Source organism: Chenopodium album, chromosome 25 (assembly GCF_948465745.1).
Source record: "Chenopodium album chromosome 25, dcCheAlbu1.1, whole genome shotgun sequence".
Classification (NCBI taxonomy): Eukaryota; Viridiplantae; Streptophyta; class Magnoliopsida; order Caryophyllales; family Amaranthaceae; genus Chenopodium; species Chenopodium album.
Window position 1 is genome coordinate 2,400,626 of NC_137858.1, and position 19,723 is coordinate 2,420,348.

At 34.1% G+C, this 19,723-nt stretch overlaps 2 protein-coding genes across 2 annotated transcripts; one reads left to right on the top strand and one right to left on the bottom strand.

Moving 5' to 3' along the window:
* The first annotated feature begins 4,190 nt into the window (after positions 1 to 4,190).
* LOC145613474 (heavy metal-associated isoprenylated plant protein 39-like) lies at positions 4,191 to 7,232 on the top strand. Its single transcript, XM_081668588.1, has 3 exons — positions 4,191 to 4,388; positions 4,933 to 5,008; positions 6,390 to 7,232. The coding sequence occupies exons 1-3, from the start codon at positions 4,383 to 4,385 to the stop codon at positions 6,806 to 6,808; spliced, it is 501 nt and encodes a 166-aa protein (XP_081524714.1). The 5' UTR covers positions 4,191 to 4,382; the 3' UTR covers positions 6,809 to 7,232.
* Positions 7,233 to 10,951: 3,719 nt separating this feature from the next.
* LOC145614327 (1-aminocyclopropane-1-carboxylate synthase-like) lies at positions 10,952 to 14,403 on the bottom strand. The gene is made up of 5 exons (XM_081669366.1): positions 14,042 to 14,403; positions 13,772 to 13,903; positions 13,532 to 13,692; positions 11,791 to 12,348; positions 10,952 to 11,578 (listed from the first exon to the last, which is right to left on the bottom strand). Exons 1-5 carry the CDS (start codon positions 14,222 to 14,224, stop codon positions 11,128 to 11,130), a joined length of 1,485 nt encoding a protein of 494 aa, XP_081525492.1. The 5' UTR covers positions 14,225 to 14,403; the 3' UTR covers positions 10,952 to 11,127.
* Positions 14,404 to 19,723: the final 5,320 nt, after the last annotated feature.

The window sequence follows — 19,723 nt, forward strand, 5'->3', positions numbered from 1 at the left end:
ACTTCCAAGCTATTGGTGAGTGGCCCAAAAAAACCAACCACCCAGATAATGAGCGACGCGTAAGGGGGCAAGCTGCCCAATCGGAGTCGCACCATCCATTGAGAGTTAGATCGCTGTCAGACCGTAGTAATATTCCCTGACCCGGAGTGCTCTTCAAGTAGCGTACTACTCGGGTTGCTGCCTCCCAATGGGCTTGCTGTGGTGCTTTCATAAATTGTGAAAGTACATGCACCGAGTAAGTAAGATCAGGCCGAGTGACGGCCAAATACACCAGCCGGCCAACCAGCCTGCGGTACTGTTCCGGGTCTGCCAGCAGGGGACTATCGCTGCGTGCCAAGCGGTGGTTTTGTTCCATCGGAGTCAAGGCCGGTTTCGATCCCAAAAGGCCCGATTCTGAGATTATATCTAGCGCATATTTGCGTTGAGATAGGAATAAACCGGTACTACTTCTTGCAACCTCAATACCAAGAAAGTATTTTAGTACTCCCAAGTCCTTCATATGAAAACAAGTGCTCAAATAATTTTTGAACAATTTCAAAGCCGACGAATTGTTCCCTGCAACAATTAAATCATCCACATAAACAAGAACATTAAGTTGAACCGACCCCTTTGTAAAAGTAAAAAGGGAGTAATCCGAGTAGGATTGAACAAAACCATAGTGTTTCAATGCCGTTGTAAGTTTGGCAAACCAACACCTAGGGGCTTGTTTGAGGCCATATAATGACTTTCGAAGGCGACAAACAAGATCTGGTTCATCCGTGGTGAAGCCCGGGGGTAGCTTCATGTATACCTCCTCATTTAAGTCACCATGAAGAAACGCGTTATGGACATCCATTTGATGTAGCTCCCAATTCTTTGAGGCGGCTATAGCAAGAAAAGCACGAACTGTTGTCATCTTGACAACTGGAGCAAATGTCTCATCATAATCAATGCCTTCGGTTTGGTGATTACCAAAGACAACTAATCTTGCCTTCAATCGTTCAATACTTCCATCAGCATTGTATTTTATTTTGTACAACCACTGACTTCCAAGGGCCTTTTTCCCGGGAGGGAGTTTCTCCATTGTCCATGTGCCATTATTTTCTAGAGCACGCATTTCTTCTTTCATAGCCATTTTCCACCCATCATCTTGCATTGCCTCTTTGAACGATCGTGGTTCCTTGCCTCCTGTTATAGCTGCAACAAAATTTCGATGTTTCGCAGAAAATTTATCACAACTAACATAATGTGCTATAGGATACGGCATACCTGAGGGAGGTGGAGAAATTGGATTGAGTGATGCTTCGGATGGACTATTACGAGCAACGTGAGTATGAGTGACATAGTCATCTTTATATTTGGTCGAAGGTATTTTTGTGCGGTGACCACGCCCTAATAAAGTAGGTGCCGTGACCCCACCCTCCTCTCCTTCCCGATCTGCTGCCGTGGCTGTGGGATTAGTGGCAGCAGGTGGCGGGGTTGGAGACTGCCCATCATCATGATCCTCAAAAATTGGATAATTATCCATATTGTCCCCCAAATTAATTGTGGCATGTATATCATCATTATCAATGTCAATGTTGGTGGTTTCGACATCTAAATATGGGTATATATCCTCAAAAAAACGTACATCACGGGACACAAAAAATTCCTTTTTGTCTAAATCAAACAAATACCACCCTTTCTTCCCAAAAGGATAGCCAACAAATACACATTTTCTACTACGACTTGCAAACTTATCACCTTTGGCCTTTTGGTTATGAGCAAAACATAAGGAACCAAACACACGTAATTCACTAAATAAAGGAGGAGAGCCAAATAACATCTCATAGGGAGTTTTGTTACCCAAAAGAACAGATGGGGTACGATTAATTATATGAGCTGCCGCTAAAGCACATTCCCCCCAAAAATAAATTGGTAACCCCCCCTGAAATCGAAGGGCACGAGCAACATTAAGAATGTGTTGGTGTTTTCTCTCTACCCTACCATTTTGTTGAGGGGTTCCTACACAAGAGGTTTGAAACAAAATTCCTTGGGCAAGAAAATAATTCTTCAAACAAAAAAATTCAGTGCCATTATCACTTCGTACAATTTTTATTTTCTGAGAAAATTGCCTATCAATCATGGCAATAAAGGACATAAATATTTTAAACACTTCCGTTTTATCAAGTAATAAATATATCCAAACTGCACGGGAGTAATCATCAACCAAGGTCAAAAAATAATGAGCACCACAAGATGATGGTTTATCATAGGGACCCCACAAATCACAATGCACAATCTCAAAAATACGGGAAGCTTTATTTTCACTTAAAGGAAATTTGTCTCTAGTGTGTTTAGAACGATGACACACTTCACAATCTTTTTTTAAATGACCACTAGAATTATTAAGAAAAGGAAGTAGTTTTACAACTTTCTCGGATGGATGACCCAATCTTCTATGCCAAAGTCTCAAGGTGTCTTCAACCGATATTGTTGCAAGAGAAGCTTCTTCCCGGAGATAATATAGTCCATCCTTGAGATCACCCGTGCCAATCACCTCCCTCGTGCGTTGGTCCTGTATAGTACATATTGTAGAGTTAGTTATGACTTCACAATTATTTGTTGAACACAATTGCGAAACCGAAATTAAGTTACAATTTAATTTTGGAACAAAAAGAACATTGTAAAGAGTAATTTTGTCCGTTAATTTAACGACCCCTTCTTTCATGGCGACTACATTTTGGCCATCCGGGAGGCCTACATTGCAAGGAGGGACATCACGCAATTCTAACAAGTGTGATAAATCGCCAGTTACGTGATGCGAGCAACCGGTGTCTATTATCCACTTACCATTGACACGGTGTGAAGGAGGCGTAGCATTACCCATCACAGCCATTACGGCTTGCCATTGCTCGGCAGTAAGGTGCGGAAGTTGGTGAGCATGGGTTGCAGCAGCAGGGGTTGAAGGAGTGGGCTGATTTGCAGGGGTGGCATTGGCCTTGACAGGGGTATTTTTCCCACGACCAGCCCCCTTATTGTCCTCCTTTGAGCTGTATTTTTCGATGTACCAAGCAGGAACGCCATGTTTGTCAAAGCAGGTAGTAGTATCATGTCCTTTCTTGTGACAATAACTACACACTAACGCAGCTCTCTCGGCACGAGATAAGCGAGGTTTAGAATTGTTCTCCATCCGTACAGCAAACCCAACTACTTCTGGGGGTTCTTCTTTGATGTGAGCAATGCCTCGAACTCTTTCTTCTTGAGCAATGGTTTGAAAGGCCCTATTCAAAGTAGGAAGAGGGTCTTGAGAGAGAAGAGTGGAGCGCAAGGCGGCATAATGATCAGAATATAGGCCAAGTAGAAACTGTTGGAGTCGATCACCTTCACGCCTAAGTACATGTTGTTTGCCGACATCACACGTGCACTTACCGCACTTGCAATTAATCAAGGGCTCGTGTTTGTCAAGCTCATCCCATAGAACCGATAGCTTGCTAAAATAAACCGCAACTGGCATTGTCTTTGCTTGCTCACACCTATTAATTTCGGATTTTATTTGTTGAATGCGAGGACCGTTAACAAGGCCGAATCTTTCATGTAAATCATCCCAAAGTTTCTTTGCATTGTCATAGTTGGAGAGCATAGAACGAACTTCCGGGTCAATGGTGTTCATAAGCCACGATACGAGCATACATTGTATCGTAACCCAATCATCTTTTGTGCAAGGAGGAGCATAGCTCATGATTGTGCCATCAAGAAAACCAAATTTGCGTCTCGAAGACAATGCAATATAAATTGCGTGAGACCATTCATTGAAATTGTCAAGTTTAAGTCTTTGATTAGTTATAAAATCACCCGGACGATCTTGAGGTCCAAGGTAATAGGGAGAGTTAGGCTCAATTTTAGGAGGTGGTGGTGGTGGCGGTGGTGTATCACCCATGGTGGTTGTTGTTTTAAAAAAAAAAATTTAATTTTGTTAGTACCGTAGCTCCGATACCATGATAATATGATAACTCAATTGCTCGCCTTTATTATTCCACCATATTGCATATTTATACAAGCTGCTGTACTCCTTGAGCCACAAGGAATATCTTTTCCTAATTCTATCAAAACTAGGAAACTAAGTATTATTTCCTAAGATACGATAGGAAATATATCTAGGAAAATATATCAAAGTAAATTACAAAGATATGGTAAAAGATACTAGTCTATCTTGCCTAACAAAATGTCACTCATATCCTTAGAATAAAAACCCCGAAAATATTCGATTTCGTATCCTCTCTTCTCTCTAAAAAGCCATCACCTTTATTTTCCTCCCTTTCTCTCTCTTCTTTCTTCCTCTGCATTCAGAGTTCAGTTTCTTTGTCTCTGCTTCAAATTTCAGATCTAAAGATTCAAAGATACAATCTTTAGGAAAATTAAAAATGAAGGTATAATTTTTCTCCAATAATTCGGATTCTGATTCCAGAAATTTTTGCCTGAAAGTTCTTTAGATTCTATTTTATATAATTAAAGTTTCAAGTTCAAACTTCAAAGGGGTATTATCTTTTTCTGTCTTTGATTAAAAGGGTTATATCTTTTTGCTTTAGCTGTATTTTTCGATCATATTCTTTTTATTTGAACCATTTTTTTGTAAGTAATATTAAGCAGTAAGTTAATTAGCTTATAAAGTAAGCAATTTAAGAAATGATATACTCTGTTTTGCTCTGTTTTCCCCTTTTGTTGTTGATTTCGTGTAATGCTAAGTTGCCTCAGTATAATTACGATCAATAATTCCGAAAATTTAAACTAATTTTGGTTGATTAATTAGCTTGGAAAAAGAAATAAAATGAAATTAATTAATTAAGTCCATGGGTAAAATAATTATCTGTTATGTTGAAAGCCCTGTTTTAATTGTGTTCTGTTTCATAATAATTTTTTTTGAAATTGAATATTAATTGTGAAATAATGTTTGTTTGGTTGAATTAATGACAGAAAATTGTGTTGAAATTGGACTTGCATGATGACAAGGCGAAGCAAAAAGCTCTTAAGTCAGTTTCTACTCTTCCAGGTACTTCAACAAATTACATAATTTTCACCTCTTGGAATTCTTTTTGTGTTCTGGATTATTGATTTAATTGGATGATTAACAAAATAATTCTGGTTAGATTTCATATTATAAATAAATAAAAGGAATGTTTCGGATGATACGATTCTATTTGGAATATTACTTCTGATGCAAGCTTGAAGTTGATTTCATCAATAATTAGCAATTCGTTGACCCCACACTACTTTCGATATCATTCCCTTCTAAAATAAAATATTGAACTTTATTTATTATGTTGTCATTATTGATTTTGTTTAGTGAATTGGAATATTGTCCTGGATCATGTCATCATTTTTTGAACCACAAGGGTTTTGTAAGTTAGGGAGTAGGTGAAAGGATATTTGAATTCATGAGGCTGTAAACCCGTGACCTATCGTACACAAACTCTCGGATTTTGTTACTCTGTACTAGTTAGGACCTCATTTTTCATCATGTCACCATGTATAATTGTAGCCTTGCTTATAGAAGATATTTGGTATTTAAGGAATAACCCCATCTAATTAATTATTCCGTAATAAATAATTCCGGTACAATTCTGATTGAGTGAGCAAGTTTTATTTTTGCTGGAGCTTTCTAAGTGATTATTAGTATAAATTTGATTTAAGTTAGGTAGTGTACATGAAAACTCTCTTTTGTTGAATTGATTTCCATGGTGAAGATCAAACAAACGCATTTTTTTTTGGTGACATTGGGAATTTCTAAGCAAACCCATGTCGGCTTTGAATAGTCTTAAGCATATGCTATTATAGTATCATAAGATGATTTTGATATGATCTTTTCAATAATTGTGGTTATTTGACAAACTTTTTACAAGGATGTTTTCTATCCATCAAAGCGTTCCATTTTGACTACAAGTCCATCTATCATCTATTGGTCTTAAATCTTAATCGTCTATATGGTCCAATAATTTCGTTAATGCCATACTAGAGTTTTCCTTTATACTTGTATAGTTCTACTCCCTCCATTCCATATAGGTTAGGCCATTTTACTAAATTAATCATGTTCCGTAATACTCCACATCCGTTACTTGTACTTAAGATTTGATAAATTTTAATACGGGTATATAATTACTACGGAGTAGTCAATATTTAGTAACAAACTAACAATGCAATATTATTTGTTCCTTTTTTGAATATCCATGAGAAAAATACTCCATTTTGATTTGGCTTTGGAATGGTACCTATTATCAACTTAATTACTTTTCACAAATTTCCACGACTAACTACCTCTCTTGAAAATTGACATTAGTAACAACTAACAAGACAATTAAGGTTTCTAAGAATCTTGTTTCCTACATTAGAATCTGCTAATTTTCTAATGCAATTTTACCTAATTAAAAATGTAGGGATTGACTCTATTGCCATGGACATGAAAGAGCAGAAGTTAACTGTGATTGGCACGGTGGATCCAGTAAGCGTAGTAAGCAAATTGCGCAAGAATTGGCCAACCACGCACATAATCATCGTAGGACCTGCAAAAGAGCCGGAGAAGGAGAAGAAGGAAGAACCGAAGAAAGAAGAGGAGAAGAAAGAAGGGGAAAAGAAGGAAGAGGGCAAAAAAGAGGAAGAGAAGAAGGAAGAGCCTAAAAAGGAAGGGGAAAAGAAAGAGGAGCCAAAGAAAGAAGAGGGCAAAAAAGAGGAAGAGAAGAAGCCTGACCCCGTGCTCGACCTTGTCATGGCTTATAAGCAATACAACCCTCAAATGACTACACACTACTATGTTCAAAGCATGGAAGAGAACCCGAATGCTTGTACTATATGCTGAAAAACAATCCGTCGGCCTCTTTATTTACCAAGGTTGGGCATCAAGGGCAAATGATCCTTGAACAAAGAATGCAATCAACGAACATATTCATTCGATGGCTTCTGCTTCTCTGATCTATTTTTCAGAAGTGGGTTATGTGATCGATCAAGCATGTATAGCGCCTTAAGTAATATTTTTGGTAGCAACATGAGCTAATTAATTAAGCTCGTTAAATTAGTATATTAAGCTAAGCTTGTTACTTTTCTTATCTAGACCTTCGATCATTGTATATAATTTTTCTTGGAGTATTTAATTAATTGTCAAAACAATCTCCTTAGATGTTAAGAGTGTAAGTTCGTCATTCAATAAACATTGCATTCAGTGTGTAATTTTGAAAAATTAATTAATTAGTGTGTCATAGTAGAAAGACACATTGTTGATGTGATTGTTGAGCTGCTAATAATACGATGTTGGCTTACACATGAAAGATTTTACACATGTTAAATGCGGCAAATTTTTTTTACAGTACTGTACTTAGTGATGTGAGTGAATAATATGATGGGAATTTACCATCATCAAAATGAGGAACAATAATTGAGCCCATAGTAAAATTAGTTTAGCAATCTATATCATGATCAAGTTGTATCGAAAAGCAAAGCTTGTGAGCAGTTTGATTCATTATGTATGAATGTATGATACAATCTTAGCCATAAGATGTGTTCGGTAAAATTAACAGTTGTATAAGCTAAGCTAATTCACGATCACCTCAAATTTTGATTGATAAGTACAATTGTGTATGTACCATGCTAGCTTAAGTATTCATCAAAGTTCTTGAACTTTCATCTCCAAATTGAATCAAGCTAAGCTAGCTAAGCCAAATCCGATTACAGATCAACTTATTTTAAGCCACGCGTATATTAAAAATTAGTAGGGAGTAGTGATTATGAAGAAACATGTACGTCCAAATAAATGCATGAAAGCCTAGATCGATCTAATGAAGTTGATACAAGCTTGTTCTTGGGCGGCTAGTGGGGCAAAGGAAAGTAAGAATGAATGGTGAAATGCTGAAAGCCAAAAGGGCTTCGATCAGGGTGGGTCGCTAGCTAATGATGCCCACAAACTTACGCCCAAATTACATAATGTTACGTTGGTATACAACTATTCATTTATGTGGGACAATAGTTCATGTCAATTTCTTCTGCCATGCATTTATATATACAAGTATTTTTATATTGATTTATTATTATATTAATCTAATTCTATAATGTTTGTTATTGGTATTTATATGGTTGTAAATGCCGACCCTCGAATATACTTTTTGCTTTTCTACGCACAAATACAATCTAATTGGGTCCCTTAATAGTTGACAACATTGTAAACCAGACCAAAAAATAGTTAGTTTTATGAGATTATAATGTATTTATTTACTAAAACACGGAATTAGCTAGTGTAATAGAATTTTACTTTAATAATTAGCTCATTGCTAAATTAGACAAGGTTGACTTGCTCTTCTATTTATTTTTTAATCAAGGTGGCTAGTGATACCGATATACTGTTTTTAGGTAAACAATACCATGTAATATGACATATCTAATAATATAATGTACTACCTATATAGATGATATTGAATAATGATACAAAGTACTAATTAATTAATATAATTTTGTAGAAATAAAATAGTGCTGATTACCAATTTACCATTTTTGATTTTATATGTGAATAACATGGATTGAGAATCAATAAAAAGGAAGAGCACAACATAGTAAATTTAATTTTAATTTCTTAGAAACGCTTTATAATATTTGTATTTATATATACATATAACTCTCACGTAGCCACGCATTATTATATCTTGACTCTTGAGTGATGGGAATAGGAACACAGTCTAATCTCAACTAAAAAACGCCATCCCAAGAATTATAAAATTAAATTATAAACTTAGCTTGTTCGACCTCAGCACCTTATCAATTGTCACTAACGTAAAATCATATAATAGTATGATATATACATGCAAAGAAGAAAAAAGGTAGGTTTAATAAGACACTTAATAAAAAGGTGATTAACAAAAGGCAAATTAAGAATAAAATCAAAATTGTCATCAATTGCATTTTGGTAGGTCAGGCTGAGTCTTATTATTATGAGCCACAAATAAAATTGTGTAGTATCATATGAATAAATAATCTCCTTCCTACTCCAACTAGTAAAGACTAAATACTAATTTAAAGAGAATTGCACCCCTTATACATTCCATTTTTGCTTTCGTCCAACCACAACAACCAAAAATATGTCTAATGTCTAGCTCAATTACACTCAACCATAATGATGATGTCAAATACTAACTCCCATTGTGAATTGGTAGTTCCTATATATATACGAAATTAAGAAGTACGTACAAAGTAAAACGGAAAAACCTAATTACTTATGTTAATTAGTATTTCGTCGTAGTTAATAATTTATCACCGTTGCTTAGCATGGATTGTGTTGAAAAATGAAGACTTATCTTAAGGATCCGGAGTTTGCACACATTAGGAATCACAAGCTATTAAAGTTGATTCAGCGGTTTTACGTACAACTGCGAGTATTAATATTGAGTTAGTTTGTATTATATATTATTAGAACATTTAATTTGGGTGTACTATACTTTAATACAAGATTTACGAAAATACGTACAAGGCCTAACTCATGACATATACACCTGAGAGAAAGGACAAAAAACTACGTATCAAATATTATAAATTAATGATTTTTTTTTTTTTTTTTTTTTTTTGTAATTTTAATTTTTTTAAGGCCGATCGATGATGACAAAAGAGAATGTTAGTTTGTGGCTGCTAGAACAACACAAGGGATGTTTGACGATGACACTATGATCATCCACTCCATTTCACAAGTTTTATTTGGCCTGACTTTAGAATGATTGGAATTCCATTATCTATGTATATAATTCGAATTTTTAAAAATTGTGTAACCATTAATTGATTAAATAAGCAATAATTAAACTACTCTAAAATTAATCTTATCAACAAAATGCATGCCAAAATCGTAGGCAGAGATGTTTGCGCCTTCCTGATGTAAGGATGGTGTGTATCTATCTTGGCAATCTTGCTGTTTTTCTCCATGTAGCATCAAGCATGTAGCGTACCAATGTTTATTATATTTCGTAACCTAAAGTCTATTTTTACCTCCTTTTCCAATTATTTGCAACGATTACACGTCTAATCGTTGCAAATAATTTAAAGGGGAGAGAGTATTAATAGAGTATACAAAGTAATAGATTTGCTGGTAGTTGGTATGTTCTTTACACACTCTAATACCCTATGTGCATATGTTATGTATATCTTTGAATGATTTAAGGATAAATATGTATTTCAAAACACAGAATCTTGTTAAATGAATACATACCTTGAGATAGTTTTTTTTTTTTTTTTTTTTGAAATAAAATAAAAAAAAAATAAAAAAAATAAAAACTCCATAAGACAAACAAAAAAAAAAAAAGAAAAAGTCTGCAAGGGTAGTATAAGAGTGAAGTTATGATCTAACTCGGAGTCATTATTGGATCGATGTTGATGAATATGGGTTATCGAGTAATGTATTCATTGGGCCTACTCGTAAATTTGGTTGAGGCCCAATGTTAAAGTTGGCTGGCCTAAATCTATTCATTGGGCCTTAGCCAACTTTAACATTAGGCCTATAGAATGTAAATGAACGTTTGTGTTTGAGCTGTTTAATCTTTTATTTTCTTCATCCGTATTTGTTTAATGTTGCTCTTACCTCGTTTTTTAGTAACATTAATTATCAAGTTGTGTGATTCTCATCTACCTACTACTCCCTCCGCCCCTAAATTACATTTCTACTTCTCTTTATTATGTGAAAAATAAATGTTAGAAGAAAGAATGTAATTAAGGGACGGAGGGAGTACTTGTTAGTGTGCATAATTTGAATAGATTTATAATATAAGGTGATGCTAAAGGACAAAAGCCGACCAAGGAGCTGAGCAATGATTTTCAAACTAAGAATTAAATATGTAAATACGGAGTATATTTCACTAACAAATATGTAAATATGTGTAAGATCTTATTACACAACACTAATATTATTATTAATTAATATGGTAACCCCAAACAAAAAAAATCTGGGGAAAAAACCTAAATACAATTGACCCAGGCCCTTAAACTTATACAACAATAATCCCAACGAATCACTAGTAGGCAGTCTGAAATATCAGAAAAACTGCAAAAATCGTTGGAATATAGCCATTAAAAAATCTTACGTACTACAAATATTCTTTTATTTATACTTAGATTTATATATTTCTTCATATATATAGTATTACTTGGCATGTTTTAGGTTCTGGCTTTAACGAGTGGAGATTGAGGAATAGGAGAATGAGGTGATAACAAGTTATGTGGTGACATGAGACCACTTTCGTCGATTCTTCGATTGTTAAAGCTAAGACGACCAAGTTGCATCTGTTCCTTCCTCTTCTTAAGCGATGTTTTTGGTTTTACCTCGCGCCTTACAAAGGATCTAATCCTTTGGAGGGCAACTTCTACGGTTGCATCATTAATGTTTGCGAAGCACACCCTAAACCATCCAGGCTCCGAGCAGTGGAATGATGACCCTGGTGATACATTGATCTTCACATCGTTTATAATTACTCTCCATAACTTCAATTCCCCTTCCATTGTTGCCTCCTCCAATAGGTGTCGCAAGTCCATCCATACAAATAGTCCTGCGTTGCTCTTTAGGCACTCGATCCCAACTTTAGACAATTCGCTTGTAAAATATTGATGCCTGAAACAAGGGTACCGAAAATTAGTACTTTGTCTAAGACATGTATATGCCCTAATATAAATTGAAGTCCATTATATCTTGACTAGTCAAAATAGACTAACACATCATGTGCATGACATATATACATGCATGGTATATCAAATATTAGTGTAAATGGAGTATATGTTATGCACAATTTGTGGTCTTGAACTTAATAGGTCTAATAAATATACCTTTGCGATAGCCTTTCTCGGCTTGTGTATAAGAACCTTGTCACGAACTCATCATCGGACAATAAGGCGGCTAGCATATGTTGCGTTTGTGAAGAAACGAGCCCAAAGCTAGACATCCTACGAGCAGTGGTCACAACGCGGTCATTGTAAGAGTAGACAATCCCAACTCGGAACCCTGGCATGCCCATGTCCTTAGACAAGCTATAGACGATGTGAATAAGGTCAAGGTTAACGTGTGGCATGTCCGTTACAATCTCGGCCACACTAGTGTAACTTGGCAAGCTAAATACAGTAGCTGCATATATCTCATCACATACTAGATGAATCCTTTTGTCATTCACAAAGTTTACCAACATTTTTAGGGTATCCTTATCTTGGACTATCCCTAAAGGATTAGAAGGGTTTGTGACGATTATGCCCTTAACACGAACGTTATTCGTTTGTGCATCTTCATAAGCTGAGATTACGGCTTGTTCAGTAATCTTAAAACCGTTCCAACTTTCACATGTAATTGGAATTAGTTTTACGCCAGTTCTCCAACCCAAATCACGGTTAAATCTGCATGAAAATGACATAAAAATCAATAATTAGTGGCTAATTAAATCATTTTCAATGTTCCCTACACGTATAGGTCATGTTGGTTTGTTGTAGGACACAAGGAACCTCTTTGTCTGGTAATAGTAATGCTCTTTTGGAAATAAAGTATATGACAAATACACACTTTGAAATTCAATTATGTCGTCGTTAATGTTTGTACGATTTAATCAAGGTTTAATCTTTTGGGAAATATTTGTATTTAGACGTACAATACCACCCAAAAATTGAAAACTTTGGATAACAGTGTTAAAATTATGTTTATTATTAAGATTTTGTTGCTAGCTGTCGTCCACATTAATTAGCTAGATCGTGATCAATTTTGCAACAATTATATTATTGACGCATGACATGATTATACATAAGATGGATGGACTTGTGTGAATAGAATTTGATTTGTAGTTGACACTTGACTTCAAATATTGATTAGTATGTACGTATATCATGTTGGATTAATGAATTTAAAAGTATTAATATTTATATTTCCACTAGAAAAAACTTTTTACTACGAAGTACAAGTATATATTATGTGATGCAATGATACAATTACAGCTTTTAAAGCCATTAATCCAACATATTGGAGCATATATACTTGTATAATACTACCTTGTGCATGTAATACACTTTGACTAATACAGAATACTACCTAAGTCAAATTGGAATTATACAACTTAGTCCAACTTGAAAACATGTGTTTGACTAATTAAGATTTACAACATCCCTTTCAATTCTTTTATATACCTATATCAATTGTATATGCTACTTGGTTTATGACCTAAATTAGTTATCCTAATGCATGTTCGATCACATTCAAAGTACAACTTTTATAAGATTAAATGACATAGCTAGCGAACACACTCTAACCACGTAGTTCTTTTATAATTTTAAATTTATACGACCGTGTATGAAGGTTAGTAACATATAGATATCGTTGTTTCTTATAGTGCATGGTGACCTATTACATATGTTAACTCAACATAAAAAGGGATCAGAAAATGATTATTCAGGTTGCACTTTCTACAAGTTACAACTCATATTTTCATACGTAAGTTTAACCGACTTTTTATGTTGCAAAAAGTCTACTAATCCTACAAAGTGTAATAAAAATGTCAATAAATGATGAAGGTGATTTGTCAAGTACACGTACGCTGGATAATAAGGTGAGGGGACCAAAAATGCGTCTCCTGGATCTGCTAAGCAAAACAATATTGTCTCATTCGCTCCGGTTGCTCCTCCGCTCATTACTATTCGTTCCGGGTCGAATGTCACTTTGTCACCTCTCGCTTTCCCCATGAACTTTGCAACAGCCTGTAATGATAGCATAACGTTAAAAAATATATTCATAAGGGCACGAGTCAATTCTGTAGAGAGGGTAATAAAAACTTACAGAACGGAACTCGGGCAAGCCATGGTAATCTTGGAATATAGCAATTTCCGTAAACTTATCGACTCCTTCAGGTGTACAAATTGAAGCTTGTGGGTTTTTAAGCATCCACTCCTTAACTAAATCAAAGCTAAGCTGCATGTAACATAGCATATACATTCATGTTAGTAATTCACCATAATTTCACAATTTATATATAAGTCAACATGAAATAACATTAAAAGTACATGCATGTTATGTATATTAAAGACACCAAAATAATGTATGACTAACCTGATTTTCAGCAAGTCCCATTTGAATTACACCATTAGGATTGTTGATATGGTGGTAAGGATTATTATCATAAGCCTTCCACCCATCAAAATATTCGACATCCTCGTCGTGCCCATTGTTTGTTGCTACCTTGGAAAGAAGTTGATGACTATCGTAAGCACCGTTGCTCATTGACGACTTCATTTTTTAACAACTAACAAGAATTTTCAGCTAGGAATGTTTCTTTTGTTCTTGTGTTGTAGTTGGTGGTATTGGGTAGTGTTTGTTAGGGTATAAGGAAACTAGAATGTAAAATTTGTTGGGAGCAAGTAAAGAATATAAAAGAAGAAGAATATAATGTTGTTGAGACCAATGAATTATTAGAGAATTTGAGAGATAAGAAATGAAGCGTTATGTACTCTAATATTTATAGGCCGGGAAATCAAGGTTTATTAAAAAAAATATAATTGAAAAGTCTATTTCAAAGCGTTAGAAAGGTATGAATTTCCTAAACTAATTTTGGAAAAAAAATAATAAAAAGTAAAAAAGGAAGGCGCTTGAACTAGCAAAAAATGGTGAGAAAAGTAACATAGAAATACATGGACCCATTTAAACCTCAAAAAAAATGTTGTTACAGTTGGCCGGTTTTATTCCGTAATTGCTTGCGTAAGTAGTTTGCATCCCCTAAAGCACGTGAGGAGGAGAAAGTATAGTATGGTCTACTTTTAGACTTTTTATTAGGCTTAACCTTTTACTTGATTATCATTAGTCAATATTTGTCTATCTATTACTCGTATTATGTTTGATAGAGAACTACAAATGAAAAATTATTCTAGTATGGTTTCAAACAATTACATGATCCCAAAAATGAAGTCGGGAAGCATAATTTTAAGGAACATTTTTTGGTTTGAAGGGAAAAACCTAAGCTTTAAGATTAAATAATGACTTTGAAAGTTTCTGTTAAATACGGGTCTGGGCCGCACCCGTCATGGGAGAGTGCAAGTCCATCACTTTACAAGACCAAGGAGGTTCCACCTCAAAACCATATGGCAATGAAGGGAATAGCCCCTTAGCCTTATATTGTGGTGGTAACTCTTGAATTCTTTCAATGTGGGATTTCATAACCACTACACTCCCCCTTAGTGTTTAGTGTGGGACAAGAAGAATGCTCACATGTGGGTTGTTCATGGGCTCAACAGTTTCTATTGAAATTTACAGCAATGATATACCTTGCGCTATTCATGGAATATTGTGACCAATAAGTTTAGAAAGTTTGTTGACAGCGTGATTAGCTTCCACATAGGTGTGAGTGTAGCAAAGTTCATTGAACGTTTATTGAAATCAAGTGGCATTTACATCTTTCATACGAATACATTAACCTAAATTGTACATCCAAGGACAGTAAAACTATACGTACTCCGTATATCCCAAAGGATTATATACCTACGATTTCAAGGTCATATTGCGGGAAGAAAAACATATTATCTATATTTATAAGAAACAGTTTTCCCTCTTAATCTAATTTGCACTAAACTAAAATATTTCCTTAGGAAAGAAAAGAAGTTTCCTTATTAATGCAATATTTTCCATAACATCTCAAACATAAACCTAAATTCTTCTAAAGCACGCATAATTACACTCCACATATATATATACAAGCTAGATAGTACAATTGATAAGTAGCTAGCAATATTGAAGACATACTAAAGTGGAACATTTTGTTCGTCATTTTAGTACATGCATGTTTATAGTTTGCATAAGAAAGTCCAATCTATACTTATCTTGTACATTTATATATTTATTTATATCACAAAAAATAAACAATAGGAAAAATCTATACTAGTACCACTAATCTCATAGTAAGATTTCATCATGTCTAACCAAAATCTCATTGTAAGATTTCTGTCTAACCAAATCTATGAAACAAATATTATACGAGTAATAAAAAATTACTCTTACTCCATAAAACACGGGAGTATAAGACAAGAGAAGATGAAAAACTCAAGTATCATGTGAAACATAACAATAATAGAGGACGAATTGAAGTGACTATTAAAGTATAAAGTGTAAACCGCGGAAAAGCAAGCACACGCTTGTGGACCATAACCAGTATTTGTTTCCCTTTCGGTAAATAACACTCTATATACACTTTTTCCTTCATACTACCAACGAGTACATAGTAGAACTTCATTCCTTAGTTCCTACGAGTAGTATAGTAAATTAAAAAATAAATAAATGTATAAATAATAATGTAGCGATTTAAGTCAAACCCTGCATTTAATTGCCATGTGTCCTTAAATGCATTTTGCCTGTTGTAGAAAACGACTTCACTTAAGTTAGGAAATCTTTCTTTTTTTTAATCGGATTGGACGGTAACATTGCTGGATTATATATAGAATGTGCATAAATTTTGTTCTTTTGTGATGTAAAAACAAATTCAAATTCAAATTCAAGATTGATAAAAAGATTGATTCATACAGTAATCTCTACTACATATTCATATTAGTTATACAATGTATAAGTAGTATAGTGCAACTCCAATGGTTGTAGCTAGAGACTTTTTGTAATTTTTAAAAGTTTTTAGCTATTAACTTGACCATCGAAGCTTTAAAAAATACAATTTGACTACTGGAACTAAATAATACAATTTATAAAGCTAAAATATTAATATAATTAAACTTATAAAGCTAATTGAGAAATTTAAGCTCATTTAAATATATAGGAAGCCATTAGCTAACCATTGAAGCACAAATCTTTACCTTATTTCATATAATGATTGATCACAATTAGACCGGACCAAAGCAGAGTGGAAAAATTCAGGCTAAATCAGATAAGAAGTTCATATAATTGAATAGAAATATATGAGCCGTAGGCCTCAAAATGTTACAAGGAAAAGAATAAACTCTGCAATAAAAAAAACTTTCACTAAAATAATCCACAACATAACACGGAGTAGCTAAGGTTTGCAAGGGCTGACATACCAAATAAGAGAGAGTATGATCGATAACACCGTTTCTTTAATTTATATGCATGATTCATGACTGACTAACCTCATATACGTAGTATTTAGTAAATTGGTAATCTTATTGTTTATTTATGAACTCATGTATAAATGGTCGTTAAGTTAGTAACCCTATTTAGAAAATTGGTAATCTTATTGTTTATTTATAAACTCATGTATAAATGGTCGTTAAGTTAGTAACCCTATTGATAACTCTATACATGTTGCTAGCCTGCTATGAAGTAGGCCGTGTTACATATAAGAAATCTTTAATTGAAATTATCAGCTTTTTTTTTTTTGTTACTATTAACAAAAAAGTTACTAAATTTGAATATCATCAAATATACTCCGTAATGATTTATAATTTAACAAGGGTATGCCGACGGACAATGTTTAGCTAGCTACTATGTGAAATCGAACCTCGTCACTGACTTATTTTCAAAATTTCAACCATAATAATAATATTCAAGTGTGACTAAATAGAGTTCTTGAAACAAAAGTCAGCAAAACATGCTTATTTGCCGTAATGACTTTTGAAGCTAAAAGTAAATGGACTTTGCCTACTACTAATTGACTCATTGCCAATTCTACCAACTTAGTTAGCCACACGTCCAAAATTAATGTAGATAGAGTACCAAAACAAACTGCCTTATCTTCATTCTATTTATGCAATTACCATTGTTTGTACGCACATTACACACTTATTATAATCTCCCTAATTAAACACAAATTAATGACATCATTGTTGTACTTTGATTTTGTACTTTTGTTCACATATAAATTTATCACTTTTTAGTCAAATTATTAATGGAATTCAAAGGACCCACATAAAAGATACGGCTCTATACAACTAATTGTCTAATTGACAAGTAGCATTCGCATTAAGAAGTTGTAACTAGATTGCCTCTCTTATTGTTATATGGCACTATACCAGGCCACCAAGTGTAGATAGATTCAAATGTACGTGTGATCGTGGAGAGAGGAAAAGGTGAAGCAAGGGGATGTCCCCCAATCTACACGCTGATAATGTTACTAAACCTGGTCAAGTGGTCAACGTTTGAGAGTAAAGCAAATGTAGTTGAGAGAACTCGAACATATAACTCAAAGTCAAAAGATGGGAAACTGATTTTGGCACACCCTAAATTGATTTTGACACACCCCGATGTGAGAGCATAGTTTTCTATACTCTTCTCACATAGGGGTGTGCCAAAATCAATTTAGGGTGTGCCAAAATCATTTCCCAAAAGATGAGTTTCATTCTTATTGTCTCACATCTAGAAAAAATGTTATTAAATAATCACATGATTTTATAATTTTCAGGAAAAAAAAATTAAAATTTGTGAAATTTAATTTAAAAACAAATAAGACAACACCAAATCACCAATCATTAAAACCCAATTATATTAATGATGCATCAAAAGTTTGTAGTTTCAGCACAAGGCTTATGTCTCAAGTCTCAGCTGAAGAACACGTTTTAGGGCACATGCATCCTACGTATGTAGCTTTGGGGATATGCTACCCTCTCTGTTGAAAATGAGTGAGTGAATACAGAGTTAGTAGTTCACTTGTTTTTTTGACCTAATTGAATCTAATTTTCAAATTTCCATGATTTTTCACTCCCCTCATTTTCTTTGTGCAACCAAACAACCCCTAAATTCAAGTGAAAGTCCAATCTCCAACTACTCATCAATACTACTCCGTAAGTGCATTAGATTGAGTAACTTATTAGTTCCGATTATATTACAAGTACGAGTATCAAATTATAATTCATTTATGTTTTTGAAAAAGAGACGGGGTCGAGTAACATTGAGTTAAAATACGATTATGATCAGGCTATATTTGTAAAATAAAATCAAAAACCAATCCACAAAATATGGCCTTGATCTGAATTAATATTTTAGCTGCTCATCACTTTATTCTATATGTGTTAAAGGAGAATAATAAATTAATAATATGAGTATATCGTTAACAAAATTCCTAAAATTGATATATATACGTGAGTAAAAGAATGATGAACGTAAATCAATCGTATTAATAAACCCCTCTTAAAGTGAGATTAACCCTAACATTATACATTCATCAAAGACTGATCAATCATGTTTCTAGAATTCTCTGAGCCTGCAAAAATTACTTAATCACCATTGGATACTACTTGTAGTAAACACACAAATACACAATGTGCACACGACACGTTATGCTTTCATCGTCAGTACTTGCAAAAGATAAATAAAGATTAGGCTTAGCTTTATAATTAAAGATTAGACTTGCTTGGCCAATACGTTAAATGGGGGCATCATTTAACAATATTTTCGGGAGTCAAAATCCTTGATATATAATATTAAACCTAGTCAACACTTTTAGTAAATGGTAAATTAATCAAAAGACATGATGAAAGTACTCGTTGCGAAAGTTATTTTGGAATTTGCATACTTAATTTGGTCGTCAATTACTTGGGAGAAAAGGCATCAACTATTTGGTCCATTTCTATTAATACTCGTACTAATTTTTTAATATTTTTTTTTTGTTTAGCTTTACAGTGCATGCAGCTTAGCTTTTTAGTTGGCGGGCATATTTAATTAACTTACTCTTAAATTTGTACTCGTCTTTTGATTAGATACGGAGTATTTTATTTTTCACAAATATCTAAGAATAGAAGGGAGGTTAAGAGAATGGGGAATTTCAACCTTAAGCACTCTCACTTG

Coding starts and splice junctions, on each gene's coding strand:
- LOC145614327 (XM_081669366.1), bottom strand. CDS start 14,224: ATGAAGTCGTCAATGAGCAACGGTGCTTACGATAGTCATCAACTTCTT. Junction 13,693..13,771: donor GCTTGCCCGAGTTCCGTTCT/GTAAGTTTTTAT, acceptor CTATCATTACAG/GCTGTTGCAAAGTTCATGGG. Junction 12,349..13,531: donor CCCTCACCTTATTATCCAGC/GTACGTGTACTT, acceptor ATTTTCATGCAG/ATTTAACCGTGATTTGGGTT.
- LOC145613474 (XM_081668588.1), top strand. Junction 5,009..6,389: donor GTCAGTTTCTACTCTTCCAG/GTACTTCAACAA, acceptor TTAAAAATGTAG/GGATTGACTCTATTGCCATG.